The sequence below is a fragment of the Coregonus lavaretus genome (assembly GCF_964263955.1).
Source record: "Coregonus lavaretus genome assembly, chromosome: 10".
Classification (NCBI taxonomy): domain Eukaryota; kingdom Metazoa; phylum Chordata; class Actinopteri; order Salmoniformes; family Salmonidae; genus Coregonus; species Coregonus lavaretus.
The window spans coordinates 58802274-58823157 of NC_139997.1; the positions used below are offsets into that span (position 1 = coordinate 58802274).

General features: G+C 42.5%; 1 protein-coding gene across 1 annotated transcript in view; it reads left to right on the plus strand.

Annotated features, from left to right (window-relative positions):
* The window catches only part of LOC311136393 (peripheral-type benzodiazepine receptor-associated protein 1-like), a 204764-nt gene extending 185622 nt beyond the window's left edge, over positions 1-19142 (plus strand). The window contains exons 24-30 of the mRNA XM_084170490.1: positions 5-163; positions 2673-2741; positions 3266-3313; positions 8932-9044; positions 17051-17122; positions 17405-17536; positions 18464-19142. Coding sequence (XP_084026616.1) covers positions 5-163; positions 2673-2741; positions 3266-3313; positions 8932-9044; positions 17051-17122; positions 17405-17536; positions 18464-18820 — 950 coding nt within the window. The 3' untranslated portion in view covers positions 18821-19142. The remainder of the gene's footprint in view (positions 1-4; positions 164-2672; positions 2742-3265; positions 3314-8931; positions 9045-17050; positions 17123-17404; positions 17537-18463) is intronic.
* The last annotated feature ends 1742 nt before the right edge of the window (positions 19143-20884 follow it).

Below are 20884 nucleotides of genomic sequence, written 5' to 3' on the forward strand. Positions count from 1 at the left end.
GGAGATAAAGACTCAGACGGGTTCTACCACGGCGAGTTGAACGGTCGTCACGGTTACGTGCCGTGTAACATGGTGTCCGAGATTCAGGTGGAGGACGAGGAGACCAGAGAGACACTCCTGCAGCAGGGCTTCCTGTCTACTCACGCAAACATGGAGAAGATAGGTAGGCACAACTGTCAATCACAGCACCAGTCAATCATCAAAGGGTTTTACAGCTGTCAATCATATCAACGGCCAATCCCAGCAGGGTTCATCCCACAAGTGTCCAATTAAACAGGGCCCTTCTCTGATCCAAGTGACATACTGCCCATGTAATCAAACAATCAATCAAGTACATAGTATTTGTATAATTCTTTCTGTTTGGTGTCAGCTCAATGGTTTGTATTGATGTTGTCAGCCTGTACACTTCACTTTAAAATATGCACCAACTGCGGTCTAACACTTTTCAACAGGTGTGGGTAGGTTCTTTGCCGTTTTGTTTGAATGAAATCCCCATTGTCCATGTTGTGGAGTGGAAGTGAAAGAAAGTCAAAATGGCAATACAGAAGTACTACAGAGGTACTACAGAGGTACTACAGAGGTACTACAGAGGTACTACAGAGGTACTACAGAGGTACTACAGAGGTACTACAGAGGTACTGTAGCTACGACCTTTAGGGTGAAGTGTCAGATGTTGTGAGTTTAATAACAGATTCCCCAAAGCTGCTCCATTTTTCTTTTTCTTTTTCACTCCTCTGTTGCTAGTCTTGAAATCAACCAGCTGTGACTCGATAATATACTGTACTTCAAACTTGAATAATTTGAAATGAAAGCAAAAGTCTTTGTTTCTTCACCACAATCTGTTGGGGGAAATCCTTACAACTGTTAAAACAGCAGCTGTGTCTATATTAATTTGACCCATTAACTTGTTACTGTAATTGAGTTGTAACTTTAAATGACCCATTTACTGTGTAAGAATTAACTAAACTGGCCAAATTGCACTATTTGATTAGATTCAAAAAGAAAACAGAAACTAATCTGAGGGGTATCCTACGAAGTAAGCTAGATCTACTCAGAGTTTTCTAAAGCTAACCAGCTTCAGTTAGCCTTACATTGCAGCTCAGGCTTCATCCATATACTACGACGGTGGATATTGCTCCTCCACCTGCCATTAACTCTAGCAGGCTTGTAACTGCGCGTGCATGTCGCACGTGGCTAGTCGATCGCCGAACTCTTAATTGAGACAATTCTGAAACATTAATCCATGGCAAAGTCAGTGCCACATTTTCATTTGTGCCAAAATCAAAATGAAGGAAAAGTTATCTTGCAAATTCAACAGGCTATGGTGTGAAATAGGCTTTTAGAAATGCCGTCTTCTCTGTGCTTATCAATGCATGAGCACCTTGTTTCCCACTCCTATCGATAAAATAATTGTATCTTAATAATAATAATAATAATTGTATTTGTCATACAAAAGTTTTACTGTGCGTGAAGTTTCAAATGTATTCTGTCATTACTAAATAATGTGATAGGTATTTTAACATTTTACAATTTACAAAAAAACATTTGATTAATAAAATCTTCAATCAGTCTTCTTCCTCCCGAGTGGCGCAGTGGTCTAAGGCACTGCATCTCAGTGCTTGAGGCGTCACTACAGACCCCCTGGTTCGATTCCAGGCTGTATCACAACCGGCCGTGATTGGGAGTCCCATAGGGCGGCGCACAATTGGCCCAGCGTCGTCCGGGTTTGGCCGGTGTAGGCCGTCATTGTAAATAAGAATTAGTTCTTAACTGACTTGCCTAGTTAAATAAAGGAAAAAAATAAAAATAATCCTCAAATGAAGGGGATGATGATGCAATCTTTGCGAGAGGGAGGGAATCTGATTTCATTGGTCCTCAACTCGCCGCTCAGACACTTCATTCAGGATAAATGGAGTTATCCCTGAGTTAGCCTGCCCAGGAGCAGGTTAGTTCTGAAGGATTCGTTGCCATAGAAATGTACCTTACTAAAAAGTTAGTCACATTTGTATGACTGGTTATCCCGAGTTGAACTCAGAGTTGACCGAAGTTACCTCACTAACTCCTCAAACCTGATTCGTAGGATACCCCTCTGTAGTTCAGCCTATCTGCTTTGTATGCTCTCATGGTTTGTCTTCACTTAGACTTGATTGTGTCGCTGACTGTTTTAGGATATTCATCCCAGCTTCTGCTTTTGCCAAGCCTAATTCTCTTTTAGTTTTTCATTGACTCTGTGTCATGCAAATCACTTCAAAGAAGTGCCAGAAACTTTAGTTTGTGTAATAAGCTCTGGGGGTTAAGTGCTATGGACCACCACGCACACAAACACACACACCCACACACAGGCGCACACACACACCCTCACAACCCACACACAGCATTACCCACCCAGCCAACTAGATCAAGCTGACAAACAATATGCTTCTATTTCCTGCATATCTTTCCCCCAAAATGATCTCTGCAGATGTTTTAACCCTTTCACTTCCACATGGTCTCACTTGCTGGGTTCTGTTCACTTTTCATTATTATTGGTTGGTTTTTTAAATGGCTTTTTACAGCCTTCAAACTCATTCTGTCTCTTGTCTGGTCTGCTTCTTCACGATTTGGTGTCTCTGTCTGTCTGTGTTTTACTTTATGGTTTCATATTTGGTTTCCCTTTTTAAAACTCCATAAAGGCACTCGCACACATGCACAGCTTCCGCGTCGCCCTGTCCCACCGCCGAAACCGAGACGATCCAAGAAAGGTGTGTCTCGCTGTCGCTGCTGACTGGCTTTCTTTCTCTCCTTTCTCCCTCCCTCTTTCCCACTCTTCCTTTGGTCTGCCTTTTTTTCTCTCTCTATCTCTATCACTCACTCCTTCTTGCTCGCTGACCAGAGGGGATTTGTGGATTCACAGTATTAAATATACAGAACATTATAATGATCTGCCATAGACTGAGATGTAGTAGGTTGTTTATTTGTATTAATGCACTTGCAACTTATATGCATGGTTAAAGCATTTGAATATAGGAGTTACCATAGTTTCAGTGTGGTCCCACCCTTCAGCATCCCCTCTGATCTCCTCCATCTATCTGTGCCTCTGTCTACTCCTGTGTGAATGTCTGATATCATATCTGGCCTCAGGCTGCTCTCTCTAGGGTTGGCTTTGGTTTCTATGTTTTGGTTTGGTTGTGTGTCAGAGCCAATTAGGACCGGGGCGAAATCCTTTAACCTGCTTCTCTCTCCCCACCCTACCCTACCCCACTCCCATCCCCATCTACTCTTCCAGTTGAGTCTGCTGCACTGTGGGAGGATAGCTTAGAATCCTCCAGTCAAGGTTTGTAATGTATCCATCAGTGTCTCTCTCTCTGCCTCACCAGCATGAAGGGACACCCACTCTAGCATCCACTGGAAACCTGCATGTATTAGACAAGATACACATGACATCATCATCATTATGAGACCTCTCTAAACCTTTCTCTAACTGCTCTAGCCTCCACTGGAAACCTGCATGTGAGTCGTTCCACGAAATGAGTACCTTTTGGGTAGTGTAACTTTGTGCAAAAAAAACCAACGTTATTTCACCAAATGTTTACATTCTGCCATCAAGAGCACATGTTCAAGTTAATAAAAAACATGTTTTCCCATCTCAGAAATGACTTTATTAAGTGCCAAATAAAGTAACATGGTTGACCATAACAGGGTTGATGATTTCATCTTAAATCAGCCATAAATCCCCTTGTGACAGGGGGAATGGAATCTTGTTGTGTGTAACAGGAAGGGGCAATTGAATGCAAGCTTCACAACAAAAAAAATTAAATTGTTAAAACATGTCTAGCTTGTCTATCTATGGGTAATGGAGTTGATGTCTAATGCCTGACCAAAACACCAGAAAATTGCCAAAAGGAGTAGAACCAGCTCACCTGCTTCTACACCAATGATGTATATAAACCCTGGATTGCTGATGCTATGTAATGGCCAATGAGAAGCTTGAAGCCGCTGGCTGCCATATTAGGACTTCCCAGAAGGAGCAGTCCTCCATAGGAATGAATGGAATTCTACAGTATTTCAATAAAATATTTCAAGGACAAAATTCTATGTACACTGAACAAAAATAGAAGTGCAACATGTAAAGTGTTGGTCCCATGTTTCATGAGCTGAAATAAAAGATCCCAGAAATTGGCCAAATTTGTTTACATCCCTGTTAGTGAGCATTTCTCCTTTACCAAGATACTCCATCCACCTGACAGGTGTGGCATATCAAGAAGCTGATTAAACAGCATGATCATTACACAGGTGCATCTTGTGCTGGGGACAATAAAAGGCCACTCTAAAATGTGCGGTTTTGTCACACAACACAATGACACAGATGTCTCAAGTTTTCAGGGAGCGTGTAATTGGCATGCTGACTGCAGGAATGTCCACCAGAGCTGTTGCCAGATAATTGAATGTTAATTTCTCTAGCATAAGCCGCTTCCAACGTCGTTTTTGAGAATTTGGCAGTACGTCCAACCGGTCTCACAACTGCAGACCACGTGTATGGCGTCGTGTGGGCGAGTGGTTTGCTGATGTCAACGTTATGAACAGAGTGCCCCATGTTGACGATGGGGTTATGGTATGGGCAGGCATAAGCTACGGACAACAAACACAATTGCATTTTATCGATGTCAATTTGAATGCACAGAGATACCTTGACGAGATCATTGTTGTGTCGCCATCACCTCATTCGCCTAATGTTTCAGCATGATAATGCACGGTCCCATCTGTACACAATTCCTGGAAGCTGAAAATGTCCCAGTTCTTCCATGGCCTGCATACTCACCAGACATGTCACCCATTGAGCATGTTTGGGATGCTCTTGATTGACGTGTATGACCGCGTGTTCCAGTTCCCCCCAGTATCCAGCAACTTCGCACAGTCATTGAAGAGGAGTGGGACAACATTCCACAGGCCACAATCAACAGCCTGATCAACTCTATGTGAAGGAGATGTGTCGCGCTGCGTGAGGCAAACGGTGGTCACACCAGATACTGACTGGTTTTCTGATCTACGCCCCTACCTTTTTTAAAGGTATCTGTGACCAACAGATGCATATCTGTATTCCCAGTCATGTGAAATCCACAGATTAGGGCATAATGAATTTATTTCAATTGACTGATTTCAATTGACTGATGTAAAAAACAAAATTGTTGCATCTTGTGTTTGAATTTTTGTTCAGTATATTTAAGTATTTATTTGTTGTAGTGGGGACAGTAACATTTTGTACTCTATAAAAAAATATATTTTAAGGAATAATATGTTTTTATATATATATTTTTTGTAATTGTCATTTTCAGTTCACTTGATATAATTTAAAAGTGTGCATTAAGGTGTCTGTAATAGAAAATATTTGTCAAGTGAATGTAGACATTGATAAAAGCATAAAATATTTTTTACAATGGAGGAGGAGTACCAAAATGGTTACACGTTGGCTTCAAAACAGCGCCCCTCTGTCAGTCATCTATGGTTAATACATGTCATTGTTCTACACTATGATTTGACTATTAGATGTTCGTTTCTTTCGATTTTTATTTTTTTATAGTTTCACCATATTAAAACGAGAGTTCAGTTCACGTAACAGGGTTGACCTTAAAATGAGGGACAGGTTTTGTTTACCTTAAAATTAATCACTAATCACATTAAATAAATAATCATCTTCAGAAATGACTTTGTCAATGAAGCAAAACAACTAGGGCTTTACAGTGATGGTGAAAACATAGAGAAAGGTTATGGTTAAATGGGTTAAAATATTCCTAGAAGTAACAGAGGGTGCCCAGGGGGGCACTTTAGCAAGTCTTAATTAATATAAAACATCTGATTTATAGAATTGTCCATGTGGTCTATATTACAGGACACTTCATTTAATATATAATATATATTTAATATATTTTAAAATTCAATATTGGTGCACAATTTCTACTTAAAATATCAAAGGGACTCAAAAGGGACTCATTTCGTGGAACGACCCATGCGTTATACTAGATGACATCATTAACATGCGACCTCTCTAAATCTGTCTCTGACTTACTGCATCATTCTAACAGGCAGATATTAGCCTCATCCTGCTACCACCAAGGACTGTCTCAGTGTTTCTCCTATATTAATTTAGCAGTGGCGTACTACCACTCCCAATAAAGAATAATTCAAATAATTAACATTTCTGCCGAGACAAGCTTTTAAGATCAGAGTGACAACAAGTTACATATCTTCCTCCGATTCTCATCAGATCATCCGAGAAACCTTCAAGGTAACTAACTAGCTAGCTTGTAATCCTGGAAGTGTAGCCAACTCTATTAATACATGTATGTACAGTGCATTTGGAAAGTATTCAGGATTTTTTTTGGTACCCTTCCCCAGATCTGTGCCTCGACACAATCCTGTCTTGGAGCTCTACGGACAATTCCTTCGACCTCATGGCTTGGTTTTTGCTGGTTTTTGCTCTAACATGCATTGTCAACTACAGTGCCTTGCAAAAGTATTCATCCCCCTTGGCGTTTTTCCTATTTCCTATTTATTTGGATTTCATGTAATGGACATACACAAAATAGTCCAAATTGGTGAAGTGAAATGAAAAAAATAACTTGTTTCAAAAAATTCTAAAAAATAAATAACGGAAAAGTGGTGCAAATAAGATCTGGTGCAACCAATTACCTTCAGACGTCACATAATTAGTTAAATAAAGTCCACCTGTGCAATATAAGTGTCACATGATCTGTCACATGATCTCAGTATATATACACCTGTTCTGAAAGGCCCCAGAGTCTGCAACACCACTAAGTAAGGGGCACCACCAAGCAAGCGGCACCACGAAGACCAAGAAGCTCTCCAAACAGGTCAGACAAAGTTGTGGAGAAGTACAGATCACGGTTGGGTTATAAAAAAACATCAGAAACTTTGAACATCCCACGGAGCACCATTAAATCCATTATTAAAAAAAGGAAAGAATATGGCACCACAACAAACCTGCCAAGAGAGGGCCGCCCACCAAAACTCACGGACCAGGCAAGGAGGGCATTAATCAGAGAGGCAACAAAGAGACCAAAGATAACCCTGAAGGAGCTGCAAAGCTCCACAGCGGAGATTGGAGTATCTGTCCATAGGACCACTTTAAGCCGTACACGCCACAGAGCTGGGCTTTACGGAAGAGTGGCCAGAAAAAAAGCCATTGCTTAAAGTAAAAAATAAGCAAACACATTTGGTGTTCGCCAAAAGGCATGTGGGAGACTCCCCAAACATATTGAAGAAGGTAATCTGAGCTTTTTGGCCATCAAGGAAAACGCTATGTCTGGCGCAAACCCAACACCTCTCATCACCCCGAGAACACCATCCCCACAGTGAAGCATGGTGGTGGCAGCATCATGCTGTGGGGATGTTTTTCATCGGCAGGGACTGGGGAAACTGGTCAGAATTGAAGGAATGATGGATGGCGCTAAATACAGGGAAATTCTTGAGGGAAACCTGTTTCAGTCTTCCAGAGATTTGAGACTGGGACGGAGGTTCACCTTCCAGCAGGACAATGACCCTAAGCATACTGCTAAAGCAACACTTGAGTCGTTTAAGGGGAAACATTTAAATGTCTTGGAATGGCCCAGACCTCAATCCAATTGAGAATCTGTGGTATGACTTAAAGATTGCTGTACACCAGCAGAACCCATCCAACTTGAAGGAGCTGGAGCAGTTTTGCCTTGAAGAATGTGCATAAATCCCAGTGGCTAGATGTGCCAAGCTTATAGAGACATACCCCAAGAGACTTGCAGCTGTAATTGCTGCAAAAGGTGGCTCTACAAAGTATTGACTTTGGGGGGGTGAATAGTTATGCACGCTCAAGTTTTCTGTTTTTTTGTCTTATTTCTTGTTTGTTTCAACCCCAAAAATATTTTGCATCTTCAAAGTGGTAGGCATGTTGTGTAAATCAAATGATACAAACCCCCCCCCCCCAATATCCATTTTAATTCCAGGTTGTAAAGCAACAATACTTTCGCAAGCCACTGTATGCCTTTCCAAATCATGTCCAATCAATTGAATTTACCATGATGATCAAGGATGATCAATGGAAACAGGATGAACCTGAGCTCAATTTCGAATCTCATAGCAAAGGGTCTAAATACTTATGTAAATAGGGTATTTATATATCTGTTTTTTATTTGTAATCAATTTGCAAACATTTGTAAAAACCTGTTTTTGCTTTGTCATTATGGGGTATTGTGTGTAGATTGATGAGGATTTTTATTTATTTAATCAATTTTAGAATAAGGCTGTAACGTAACAAAATGTGGAAAAAGGGAAGGGGTCTGAATACGTTCCGAATGCACTGTAATAATTGTTAGCTAAAATACAGTAACGTTACACTAGCTAAATTATTTTTTGGGTTAATATAGACTTGGCTGGTGATGTCATTGAGATTAAATTAAACTGTCCTCTATCCCCCCCCCCCCCCCCCCCCCCAAAAAAAAAAAAAAACCTAGGGGAAACATTGTGTCCGCTTGCCTGGTGATAACGACGATGATGATGATGATGATCTCCTTAAATGCATTTCCCTCTTCTCCATCTCCTAACCCTGTTTAATTTCCTTTTCTAAGTGACATCACTACATGAACTCTCATGTCTCTTCGTCTTTTACACTTACAGTTCACTGAGTGTCTGAGTGAAAACAGACTAAACTGGGGTGACTCTTTTATGTGACCCTCACCATCCTGCTTGCCAAAAACAACATCATCAAAGCCAGCCACTGCTGTTGTTAATCTTTTACTCTTGGTTTTCCCTGTGATGGTGTGACGCTAGCTGTGCACTGCATGATACTGAGTTACTATGAACTGCATGCTGACATGGAGATTCAAATGAACAAGGTGTGCCACTCAGAAATTGTCCAAAGTCTGGTCCGAAATCTGACTCTGTATTTCTGTGTTGGATCGACAGATCCCAGACAGTCTGGTGTTGCCATGGCGAACCCAGCAGGTCCCGTTCCTCGCAGGATGAAGGCCATCTTTGACTACGACCCTCGAGAGAGTTCTCCCAACGCTGACATTGAGGTGAGCGCCGTGATCGTCTCTGTAACACAAAAGGCTTGTGTTATAGTAAAAATTAAAAAAGACAGCAAAGTACACATTTCTTATTCAACTGACAATAAAGTTGTAACTATAATGTTGTATTGTCTGCAATGTTCCCTCGGAACTGCCGTGCAGAAGAAATATCAGCTCACGCAGAGAAGCAGGAGATTGAACTTCACTCAACTTTCTAGAGATTTCCCCGTTAGTTAACACCTATCAACATTTCCTTTTACTGTGGGAATTGTGATTGAATCAATGCAATATTAGCCACTTTTAATGCAACATACCGAAACAAAACGAACTATGCAAGATATTATGTTGTAGGCAGAACGCGTCGGAGTAGGATTCTATTGCATTGACAGGCACGACTCAAGCCCATACTCTACAGACCGGTGTGCCATAACCAATCAGAGCTGCAGTAGGCCTATATGTAAATAGATCATTGCCATATATGGATCTGTGCCATTCACTTTGAACTGGAGTGTGTTTACAGCGTGAGCGGTCGTGAGTAGAAAGCGAGAGCTACATGTAGCAACGTGTGCACATTTGTTCATATCCTTTGCTAGTTAGTGAGTTATTAGCCCAGTTATAGATCATGTGTAGTCCGCAATGGGGGAGTGATCGCTTCCTACAAGAGCACAAAACGTGCTTTCTAGCCATCTTTGAAAAGTGAGTCAGGTAAAGACCCATGGGGCGGCGCACAATTGGCCCAGCGTCGTCCAGGGTAGGGCAGGGATTTGGCCGGCAGGGGATGTAGCTCAGTTGGTAGAGCATGGCGTTTGCAACGCCAGGGTTGTGGGTTCGATAAAATAATGTATGCACTAACTGTAAGTCGCTCTGGATAAGAGCGTCTGCTAAATGACTAAAATGTAAATGTAAAGAGCAGTTTTTTGTCTTAAAGGGGTAGTGTTGTATTTTGAGACAGGCTTGAATAAGCTAAGTAGCCAATAGGCAGAGGGTAGCATAATTTGTCTGATTCTCTGTAATAATGGTATGGGAATAATGATGCTTTTTATTTTGTAAAGTGGTTTCTTGCATCAAAAAACACAAAATCATCAGTCAGCTCCTTGTCTGAAGGACAAGTGGATAAACAGGTTATTGTCAAGCCCTGCATGTTTTTTTCAAAAGTCTCATGGAATGTAGGCCTACATTGAACACATTGGCTACTACTTTAGGCTGAATGATAGAACAGCTATTCCCATGTTAAAATGTTATGGGATGCATTTTCTCCATTGTTTTTGATGGTAGGCCACTCTGGTAGGCCTACATTATGATCACATAACCACAGTAGCCTACTTCACCACTGTTAAATCTGTAACTTAACGTGGGTACTGCCTCAGTGTTCACAGTAAAAGCGCGCCAAAAGTTGCACAGAATTTTCACAACGTTCAAGTTTGCGCTCAGCTGACCTGAAATTTGCTCAGTGACAAAAAAATGTTTTGGGAACATTGATTGTCTGTACTGGACAATGGAAGCAAGGCTCAATGCTCAAAGCTCAAGGCTAATTTGTACCATACCAGTAAACGGACCTGCAAGTTGGAAAATATATACAGTGCATTCGGAAAGTATTCAGACCCCATCACTTTTTCCACATTTTGTTACATTACAGCCTTATTCTAAAATGGATTAAATAAATAGAAAAATCCTCATCAATCTACACACAATACCCCATAATGACAAAGTGAAAACAGGTTTTTAGAAATGTTTGCAAATTTATTAAAATGAAAAACAGATACCTTATTTACATAAGTATTCAGACCCTTTGCTTTGAAGCTTGAAATTGAGCTCCGGTGCATCCTGTTTCCATTGATCATCCTTGAGATTTTTCAACAACTTGATTGGAGTCTGCCAGTGATAAATTCAATTGATTGAACATGATTTGGAAAGGCACACACCAGTCTATATAAGGTCCCACAGTTGGCAGTGCATGTCATAGCAAAAACCAAGCCATGAGGTCGAAGGAATTGTCCGTAGAGCTCCGAGACAAGATTTTGTTGAGGCATAGATCTTGGGAAGGTTACAAAACATTTTCTGCAGCATTGAAGGTCCCCAAGAACACAGTGGCCTCCATCATTCTTAAATGGAAGAAGTTTGGAGCCACCAAGACTCTTCCTAGAGCTGGCCGCCCCACCAAACTGAGCAATCGGGGCTGAAGGGCCTTGGTCAGGGAGGTGACCAAGAACCCGATGGTCACTCTGACAGAGCTCCAGAGTTCCTCTGTGGAGATGGGAGAACCTTCCAGAAGAACAACCATCTCTGCAGCACTCCACCAATTAGGCCTTTATGGCCCGCTAGGAGTTTGCCTAAAGGACTCTCAGACCATGAGAAACAAGATTCTCTGGTCTGATGAAACCAAGATTGAACTATTTGGCCTGAATGCCAGGTGTCACGTCTGGAGGAAACCAGGCACCGCTCATCACCTGGCCAATACCATCCATACGGTGAAGCATGGTGGTGGCAGCATCATGCTGTGGGGATGTTTTTCAGCGGCAGGGACTGGGAGACTTGTCAGGATCGATGGAAAGATGAACGGAGCAAAGTACAGAGAGATCCTTGATGAAAACCTGCTCCAAAGCGCTCAGGACCTCAGTCTGGGGTGAAGGTTCACCTTCCAACAGGACAACGACCCTAAGCACACAGCCAAGACAACGCAGGAGTGTCTTGGGCACAAGTCTCTGAATGTCCTTGAGTGGCCCAGCCAGATCCCGGACTTGAACCCGATCTAACATCTCTGGAGAGACCTAAAAATAGCTGCGCAGCGACGCTCCCCATCCAACCTGACAGAGCTTGAGAGGATCTGCAGAGAAGATTGGGAGAAACTCCCCAAAAACAGGTGTGCCAAGCTAGTAGCCTCATACCCAAGAAGACTCAAGACTGTAATCGCTGCCAAAGGTGCTTCAACAAAGTACTGAGTAAAGGGTCTGAATACTTATGTAAATGTGATATTTAAGTTAGATTTTTTATAAATTTGCAAACATTTCTAAAAACCTGTTTTGCTCTGTCGTTATGGGGCATTGTTTGTAGATTGATGACGAGATAAAAACAATTGTATCAATTTTAGAATAAGGCTGTAACGTAACAAAATGTGGAAAAGGGGGGGGTCTGAATACTTTCCGAATGCACTGTAGTCCTATTGTAACCGCTGACACCCAAATAGCTGCCGACTTGAACCATGACTTGATCTATAACCTTGTATCCCAGGCTGAGACAGAGTCACCTGAAGCAGTGCATTCTATCCCAACATTTACCATCATACCAGCAATACGTTACATGTCCTACCCAAAATGAAGCCTGTCTGGACCTCTGTAATGGTAACATCCCAGGTGCGTATTTTTCCAAGGCACTACCCAATCTTGGGAGTTCGGATCATAACATGGTTCAGCTCATCCCAGTCTACAAACCGCGTTTGCAGCGAGGGAAGACTAAAAAGGTGGAGATTGAAAGCTGCTGAAGCCCTCCAGGACTGTTTTGAGTCCTCATGCATGGGCGGCACTGATGGACAGAGCCAATGACCTGGAAGAGGCAGCGGATACTGTCTCTGAGTACATCCGTTTCTGTGAGGATCTCGTTAATCGCAAAAAGAAAGTCAACATCTTCCCCAATAATAAACCGTGAGTAACTCGGGAATTAAAAGAGCTCCTCAATCAGAAAAAACAAGTGTTTAAATCAGGTGTCAGTAATGGGGAAAGGAAAAATATTCAAAGGCAACTCAAAAGCAAATTCAAGGAATGCAAGACAGCATACAAAGACAAATTAGAAAACCTTTTCAAGGAAAAGGACAGTAGGAAAGCCTGGCAAGGGCTACAAACCATCAAATCAAATCAAATTGTATTTGTCACATGCGCCGAATACAACAGGTGTAGACCTTACAGTGAAATGCTTACTTACAAGCCCTTAACCAACAATGCAGTTTTAAGAAAAATAAGTGTTAAGAAAGTATTTACTAAAATAAAGTGAAGTAAAAAATAGATAAGTAAAAAATAAAAAAAATAAAAAAATTGAGAAATAACAAATAATTAAAGAGCAGCAGTAAAATAACAGTAACGAGGCTATATACAGGGGGTACCGGTACAGAGTCAATGTGCGGGGGCACAGGTTAGTCGAGGTAATTTAGGTAATATGTACATGTAGGTAGAGGTAAAGTGACTATGCATAGATAATAAACAGAGAGTAGCAGAAGCGTAAAAGAGGGGGTGGGGGGGGGTCTTATGGCTTGGGGTTAGTAGCTGTTAAGAAGCCTTTTGGACCTAGACTTGACGCTCCGGTACCGCTTGCCGTGTGGTAGCAGAGAGAACAGTCTATGACTAGGGTGGCTGGAGTCTTTGGCAATTTTTAGGGCCTTCCTCTGACACCGCCTGGTATAGAGGCCCTGGATGGCAGGAAGCTTGGCCCCAGTGATGTACTGGGCCGTACGCACTACCCTCTGTAGTGCCTTTCGGTCGGAGGCCGAGCAGTTGCCATACCAGGCAGTGATGCAACCAGTTAGGATGTTCTCGATGGTGCAGCTGTAGAACTTTTTGAGGATCTGAGGACCCATGACAAATATTTTCAGTCTCCTGAGGGGGAATAGGCTTTGTCGTGCCCTCTTCACGACTGTCTTGGTGTGTTTGGACCATGATAGTTTGTTGGTGATGTGGACACCAAGGAACTTGAAGCTCTCAACCTGCTCTACTACAGTCCCGTCGATGAGAATGGGGACGTGCTCGGTCCTCCTTTTCCTGTAGTCCACAATCATCTCCTTTGTCTTGATCACGTTGAGGGAGAGGTTGTTGTCCTGGCACCACACGGCCAGGTCTCTGACCTCCTCCCTATAGGCTGTCTCATCGTTGTCGGTGATCAGGCCTACCACTGTTGTGTATTCGGCAAATTTAATAATGGTGTTGGAGTCGTGCTTGGCCACGCAGTCGTGGGTGTACAGGGAGTACACGAGGGGATTGCGCACGCACCCAATGAGGGGCCCCAATGTTGAGGATCAGTGTGGCAGATGTGTTCTTACCTATCCTTACCACCTGGGGGCGGCCCGTCAGGAAGTCCAGGATCCAGTTGCAGAGGGATGTGTTTTAATCCCAGGGTCCTTAGCTTAGTGATGAGCTTTGAGCGCACTATGGTGTTGAATGCTGAACTGTAGTCAATGAATAGCATTCTCACGTAGGTGTTCCTTTTGTCTAGGTGGGAAAGGGCAGTGTGGAGTGCAATAGAAATGGCATCATCTGTGGATCTGTTGGGGTGGTATGCAAATTGGAGTGGGTCTAGGGTTTCTGGGATAATGGTGTTGATGTGAGCCAAGACCAGCCTTTCAAAGCACTTCATGGCTACAGACGTGAGTGCTACGGGTCGGTAGTCATTTAGGCAGGTTACCTTAGTGTTCTTGGGCACAGGGACTATGGTGGTCTGCTTGAAACATGTAGGTATTACAGACTCAGTCAGGGACAGGTTAAAAATGTCAGTGAAGACACTTGCCAGTTGGTCAGCGCATGCTCGGAGTACACACCCTGGTAATCAATCTGGCCCTGTGGCCTTGTGAATGTTGACCTGTTTAAAGGTCATACTCACATCGGCTTACTCTACCCTTCAGCTCATTGTGGATGTTGCCTGTAATCCATGGCTTCTGGTTGGGGTATGTACGTACGGTCACTGTGGGGACGACGTCATCGATGCACTTATTGATAAAGCCAGTGACTGATGTGGTGTACTCCTAATATAATAAAATAATAATAAATAATATGCCATTTAGCAGGCGCTTTTATCCAAAGCGACTTACAGTCATGCATGCATACATTTTTGTGTATGGGTGGTCCCGGGGATCGAACCCACTACCTTGGCGTTACAAGCGCCGTGCTCTACCAGCTGAGCTACAGAGGAGAGAGGACCTCAATGCCATCGGAAGAATCCCCGAACATATTCCAGTCTGTGCTAGCAAAACAGTCCTGTAGCTTAGCATCTGCGTCATCTGACCACTTCTGTATTGAGCGAGTCACTGGTACTTCCTGCTTTAGTTTTTGCTTGTAAGCAGGAATCAGGAGGATAGAGTTATGGTCAGATTTCCCAAATGGAGGGGGAGGGAGAGCACGCATCTCTGTGTGTGGAGCAAAGGTGGTCTAGAGTTTTTTTCCTCTGGATGCACATTTAACATGCTGGTAGAAATGAGGTAAAACAGATTTAAGTTTCCCTGCATTAAAGTCCCCGGCCACTAGGAGTGCCGCCTCTGGATGAGCATTTTCTTGTTTGCTTATGGCCTTATACAGCTCGTTGAGTGCGGTCTTAGTGCCAGCATCGGTTTGTGGTGGTAAATAGACAGCTACGACAAATATGGATGAAAACTCTCTTGACTACAAACCAAAAATACATTGTATGACGGTCGAAAATGACCTTACTTTTGCAAAGGTTTGACGTGTGATTTTACATTGCAGCAGAAGGTGGCCTTTGACAGTATAGACAGCATACCAGCTGTTGATATACATATCTCTGTGAATGACGTCAAGCAATACTTTCAACGCGTCAACCCACGAAAATCATATGGTCCAGACGGCATCAGCAGCAAGGCACTTCAGGCATGCGCAGACCAGCTCGCATTACCGTTCCAGAAGCTGTTCCAGCCGTCACTGAACTGTGGGATAATTCCAGACTTATGGAAGAAGTAACTGATTGTCCCAGTACCTAAAAACAACAGGCCAAAATAAAATAATGATTTACGCCCTGTAGCCCTGACATCTGTACCTATGAAATGTTTTGAAAAGATCATTCAAAAACAAATTCTCTCTGGTCTCTCATCCCAATTAGATCCAAACCAATTCGCCTACCATGCCTCCAGGGGTGCTGATGATGTGTTACTGGTCATGTTGAACAATATCTACGAACTTTTAGAAAAGGCAAATAGCCTAGTGAAAATTGTATTCATTGACTTCAGTAGCGCGTTTAACACCATCCAACCCCACCTACTGGTGGATAAGCTGGTGGATTTGGGTGTCAACTCTCTACTGATCAAGTGGATTAATAGTTTCCTTGTGAACTGTACTCAACAAGTGAAGTTTAACTCCGCCATCTCTACATCTAGAGCGGTTAATGCGGGAGCCCCTCAAGGTTGCGTACTTTCACCGATACTGGACACACTGGACACAAACGATTGTCTGACTCAGCCCACACATTCTTTAAATATGCAGATGACACCACTGTTGTGGGTTTACTCTACCCAGACCAAGCCTCTCTTCAAGGTTTTGACAGAGAAACGGCAGAATTCGTCCAGTGGTGCGCTTTCTTGACATAAACGTTAAGAAAACAAAAGGGATGGAAATTGATTTCAGAAGGAACAAAACTCCACTACCCCCTACGAAGAACAATGGGGAATCAGTCAATAGAGTGACCACAATGACTGTGCCTTTGCAAAGATAAAGAAATTGCAACATAATGTTTTTTTTACGCAAACTGAACCATTTTAATGTAGACTGCCAAATCTTACAAATGTTCTATAAATCTGTCCTGCGGAGTGTACTGTCCTTTGGTCTGATATGCGTATTTGGAGACATGCGAGTGCAAGACCAAATCAAGCTTCAGCGCTTGATCAAGACGGCGGGAAGGATAATTGGTATAGATCAAGAATTAGCCACCAACCTGTACATAAAACATCCTCCTAAAACTTTAAAGCATTTTACAGGACAGAACTTATCCCTTTCACTCAAAACTCAGTCACAGCAGCAGCTGGACAAGGGGAAAGAGACTTATTCTAAAGAAAATCAAAATGGGGACTATTTTATTTCAACAGCCATAAGGATGTATAATAGATAGTCTCTTGGTTCCTCAAGTATACAGCATATTACACCTCCACTTTAAATGTGTAGCTATAGCACTTTCAATTAATTAATTTGTGTAGATTCTGTGTGTCCATGTTTTATGTACTGTCTTTTTAAGCACATTATCAAATTAATTTCCCCTTGGTGGGATAATAAAGTTGATCTGAATCTGAATCTGGTCTTCTCTATTGCCCTCTGCAGGCTGAGCTGACCTTCAGTGCCGGGGACGTCATTTATGTGTTTGGTGACATGGACGATGATGGCTTCTTCTATGTAAGTGTACAAGCATACACCTTTTCCAAAGAGAACAATGCAGCTATCTCTCTCATTAAAAAACGAAAAACTCTGAGAAGGATGTAAGCAACACCTGAAAGGCATGACCATTTGAATGACAAGGGAAGATGTTGAATTAGATAGTAGTAACATTAGCTGTTGTTGTAGCAGTAATACAGTTGTAGTTGATGAACAGACAGGCTACCAGACTGTCTTTTTTGATTGACTACGGGAAAGGTTACATGTGATGTGGGTGTCTAATGTGTATGCGGGTGTCACCAGGGCGACTTGAACGGACACAAAGGCCTGGTCCCGTCTAACTTCCTGCAGGCTATCCCAGAGGCTCCTGGGAAAGTCCCACCTCCTGACCCTCAGCCGCCGCCGCCTCTAGCAGAGCCCAGGAGAGAATTACAGGTGTGTCTGTGTACGGGTTACGCCTACGACAATGTGGACACACATGTACAGTACATCACCAACTGCCTTGGGGCCAAACATTGATGATGGCCTAATAGCCTAAAAGAAATTATAGTCCATTGCCTCTCAAAGCATGACTAGAAGCATGAACAATTAAAATTGCTTTTGTGAAGATGGAGCATTTGATGTTGCAGAAGACTGCCAATCTTTCTATGCACTTATCATCGACCATTTTCCAAAGATATTGTCTTTCATATCTATGCTTTTTCAGTTGTTGTATGTTTTTGTCTTTTTTTGTTTTTGTCTCTATAATTTCCGTTCTGTTTTTGCATTTCTTTTGTCCTTCTGTTTCCTGCATGGCCTTTTGCAGAAGCAAAAACGAACTGTGCACTTTAAGACTTGAGCGTAAGTGTCTCTGGGGGGGAAACACCCTCCCAGCAGAGTGCTAGTAACTAGTACCCCCTACTCCCTCCACCTTCTGCTACTCTTTATCATTATCCTTCCTACCTTACCAATACTAGTACTAGTATGTGTTGTGTCCTGTCCTTTCGGTCCCCATGTTCATGAGATCAGGCCCAGGGTGGTGTGCTGATGGGTTGAGATTTCTGGGTATTCTCCACTTATCCGTTTCCGACCCAACCGTTCTCCTGTATCCCTTGGCCTCCATGATTATTTTTAGACTCCCTGATCTTTAACACGTTTAGCTTTAGAGAGTAAAATGTTCTCTCTGTTACGTGTGGATGTTAGTTGAATCAGTTCATGTACAATGTACGTTACTGACTCTTACTAGGATTGCTGTTGATAGTATGTTACTTAACAGTTTTAGTTGGATAGACAGATTCAGTAGAATCCTGATAAGAATAAAGAAACAAATGATCAGAAAGTGTTGTATTCTTATACTCTGTTTGCATGGTTTGCCTCCTCAAGGTGAGCCCAAGCACCTCTGTGGAGCAGACAACACCAAAGGAGGTTCCACACCCACCCCTACACACAGGGCTGACTGGCCCAGTCCGCACACAGCTCCACCACCTAGACCTGAATCCATCCGCAGCAGCAGCCATGATGGACCCCTCCTCCATGGACCCTGGCCCAGGCGCGTACTACCCCAACCCAGCCCCAAGGCAAGCCGCCCCCAGTCTCATCACCTCTCCACCCCACGTCCCAGCAGAAAGCCACTCACAAACAGACCAGACAGATGCCTCCCCACCAGGCAAGAAAAAGAAAGGCTTCTTCTCCAAAGGGAAGAAGCTTTTCAAAAAGCTTGGATCCAGCAAGAAGGATTGAAACTTGGGACATTTACCCCCCTTTGCCCGTTTTTATTGAAAGCACTTTTACATGTTTGTTATCAGTCTTTGTTGTCTTAGTCTATGTTAATTCAGTTGCAGTATTCTGTAACTACAGATACACTAACTTGTCCTTGGCCGATATTATACCGCTAAATACACTGCTTCAATGGGCTTTCTTGATAATACTACTAAACCAGCTGTCAATAGAGATCAATAGTAATGGCTTCTTTTTGTAGGCACTAACTCCACTATGGTTCGTTGGACAAAAAAGCCTATGAGGAAATGATTGTTTTTTAAATGTTTTTGTAGGGTTTTTGGATAAATGTCGAAAATAAGATCTGTGGTAAACACTGGTTTAGGAGATCTTATACGTTTTTTTAAATGAGATAATCTTCATCAGCTAACGTCACTTTTTGTGAACTTTGAAGCATTTATGTAATACAAAAAATCACAAAGGCTTCATAATTCATAAAGGTCATGTTAACTGACTGATATTATCTCATGGAACAGAAAGTATAAGATCTCCTAAGCCTGTGTTAACCTCAGACCTTATTTTCGGCGTTTATCGCAAAACCCTATTCTTTCCCCATTCATTTTCCCCATAGGAATGGCTGAACGAACCAGAGGGTAACTCATTTCCGGTTTTTAGGACTACAAGCTGGCGCGCTCTATATGTGGAGCATATTTAGTCTGTATCTGAAATGACACCCTATTCCCTTTATTGTGCACTACTTTGGGAATAGGGTGCCATTTCAGACGCACTACTTTGGGAATAGGGTGCCATTTCAGACGCACTACTTTGGGAATAGGGTGCCATTTCAGACGCACTACTTTGGGAATAGGGTGCCATTTCAGACGCACTACTTTGGGAATAGGGTGCCATTTCAGACGCACTACTTTGGGAATAGGGTGCCATTTCAGACACACTACTTTGGGAATAGGGTGCCATTTCAGACGCACTACTTTGGGAATAGGGTGCCATTTCAGACGCAGACATTGTCATATATAAGACGTGGCAGCATCACTGAGAGCATGCTAATGAGCATGTTGAAGTATTTAAACTCCTAACCTGTACTGTGCTTACAGGTGGCCTCTAAATACCCACCGATTACCTAATAAGTGTTAACCATTAGTTGTCCACTCCACTCTGTGAGGGTTTGTACTTGACGTTAATCTGGAAATAATCTCTGGAAGGATTGGATTTACTTTGAGTTGATCAGATACAGATGCAGAGGTGATGTTCAAATGCTGCTCTAGACTCTAGACTCCCCATCGTTGGCTTATCTGTGGTCCAACTCTGTCAGTTAAACTGAGGATGGAAGAGGGCATCTCTGTATCTCTTTATCTGTTGTTTCTCATCGCTGTCATTTTTCAGATCTATCTGGAATCTATTCTACATAGATGTATTTTAAACATCAGTTTGGTCAGTGAGTCCCTCTCTGTCTCATATCAAAAGTATTGTAACTAACTAGGATTGTTTTTAACGCTAATTGTACACTTTCTGAGTCTTTCACTCATTATGAAGAACTCACTACAGTATAGCTGAATGGAAGTTGTCCCTTTAACAGCAACTCTGTCCATTTCATTACGATTGACAACCATAAAGTAATTTATTTTAGAGATGGATCTCTGTGTTGAAGTTGAGTATGTTTGGTAAATTGTATGTTTAGTGTGTTATGTGAAGAGTGTGAGGAAGGATGGGTCATATGGCCTCCTGAAGTGTGTGTAGACAAGGCGAGACTAACGGTGGTGAGACTGAAACCTATCTATGCCTTTCTGTCTAACGCTGGCGCACAGAACTCATACTCATGACTGTGTGTGTGTGTGTGTGTGTGTGTGTGTGTGTGTGTGTGTGTGTGTGTGTGTGTGTGTGTGTGTGTGTGCATGTCTGTGCGTGTGTGGGGTAATTTCCTGTCACTGTACTGTCATAGTATAGTGTCTTAGTCCAGGGTCTGTCTTGAGCCTGTCCTTAGTCTTTTGATTTAGATGTTTATTTTCCTCCATTTTAGGAGTGTTGTAAGGACAATGAACACTCAAACATTTGGAAGTATTCATTTTATGC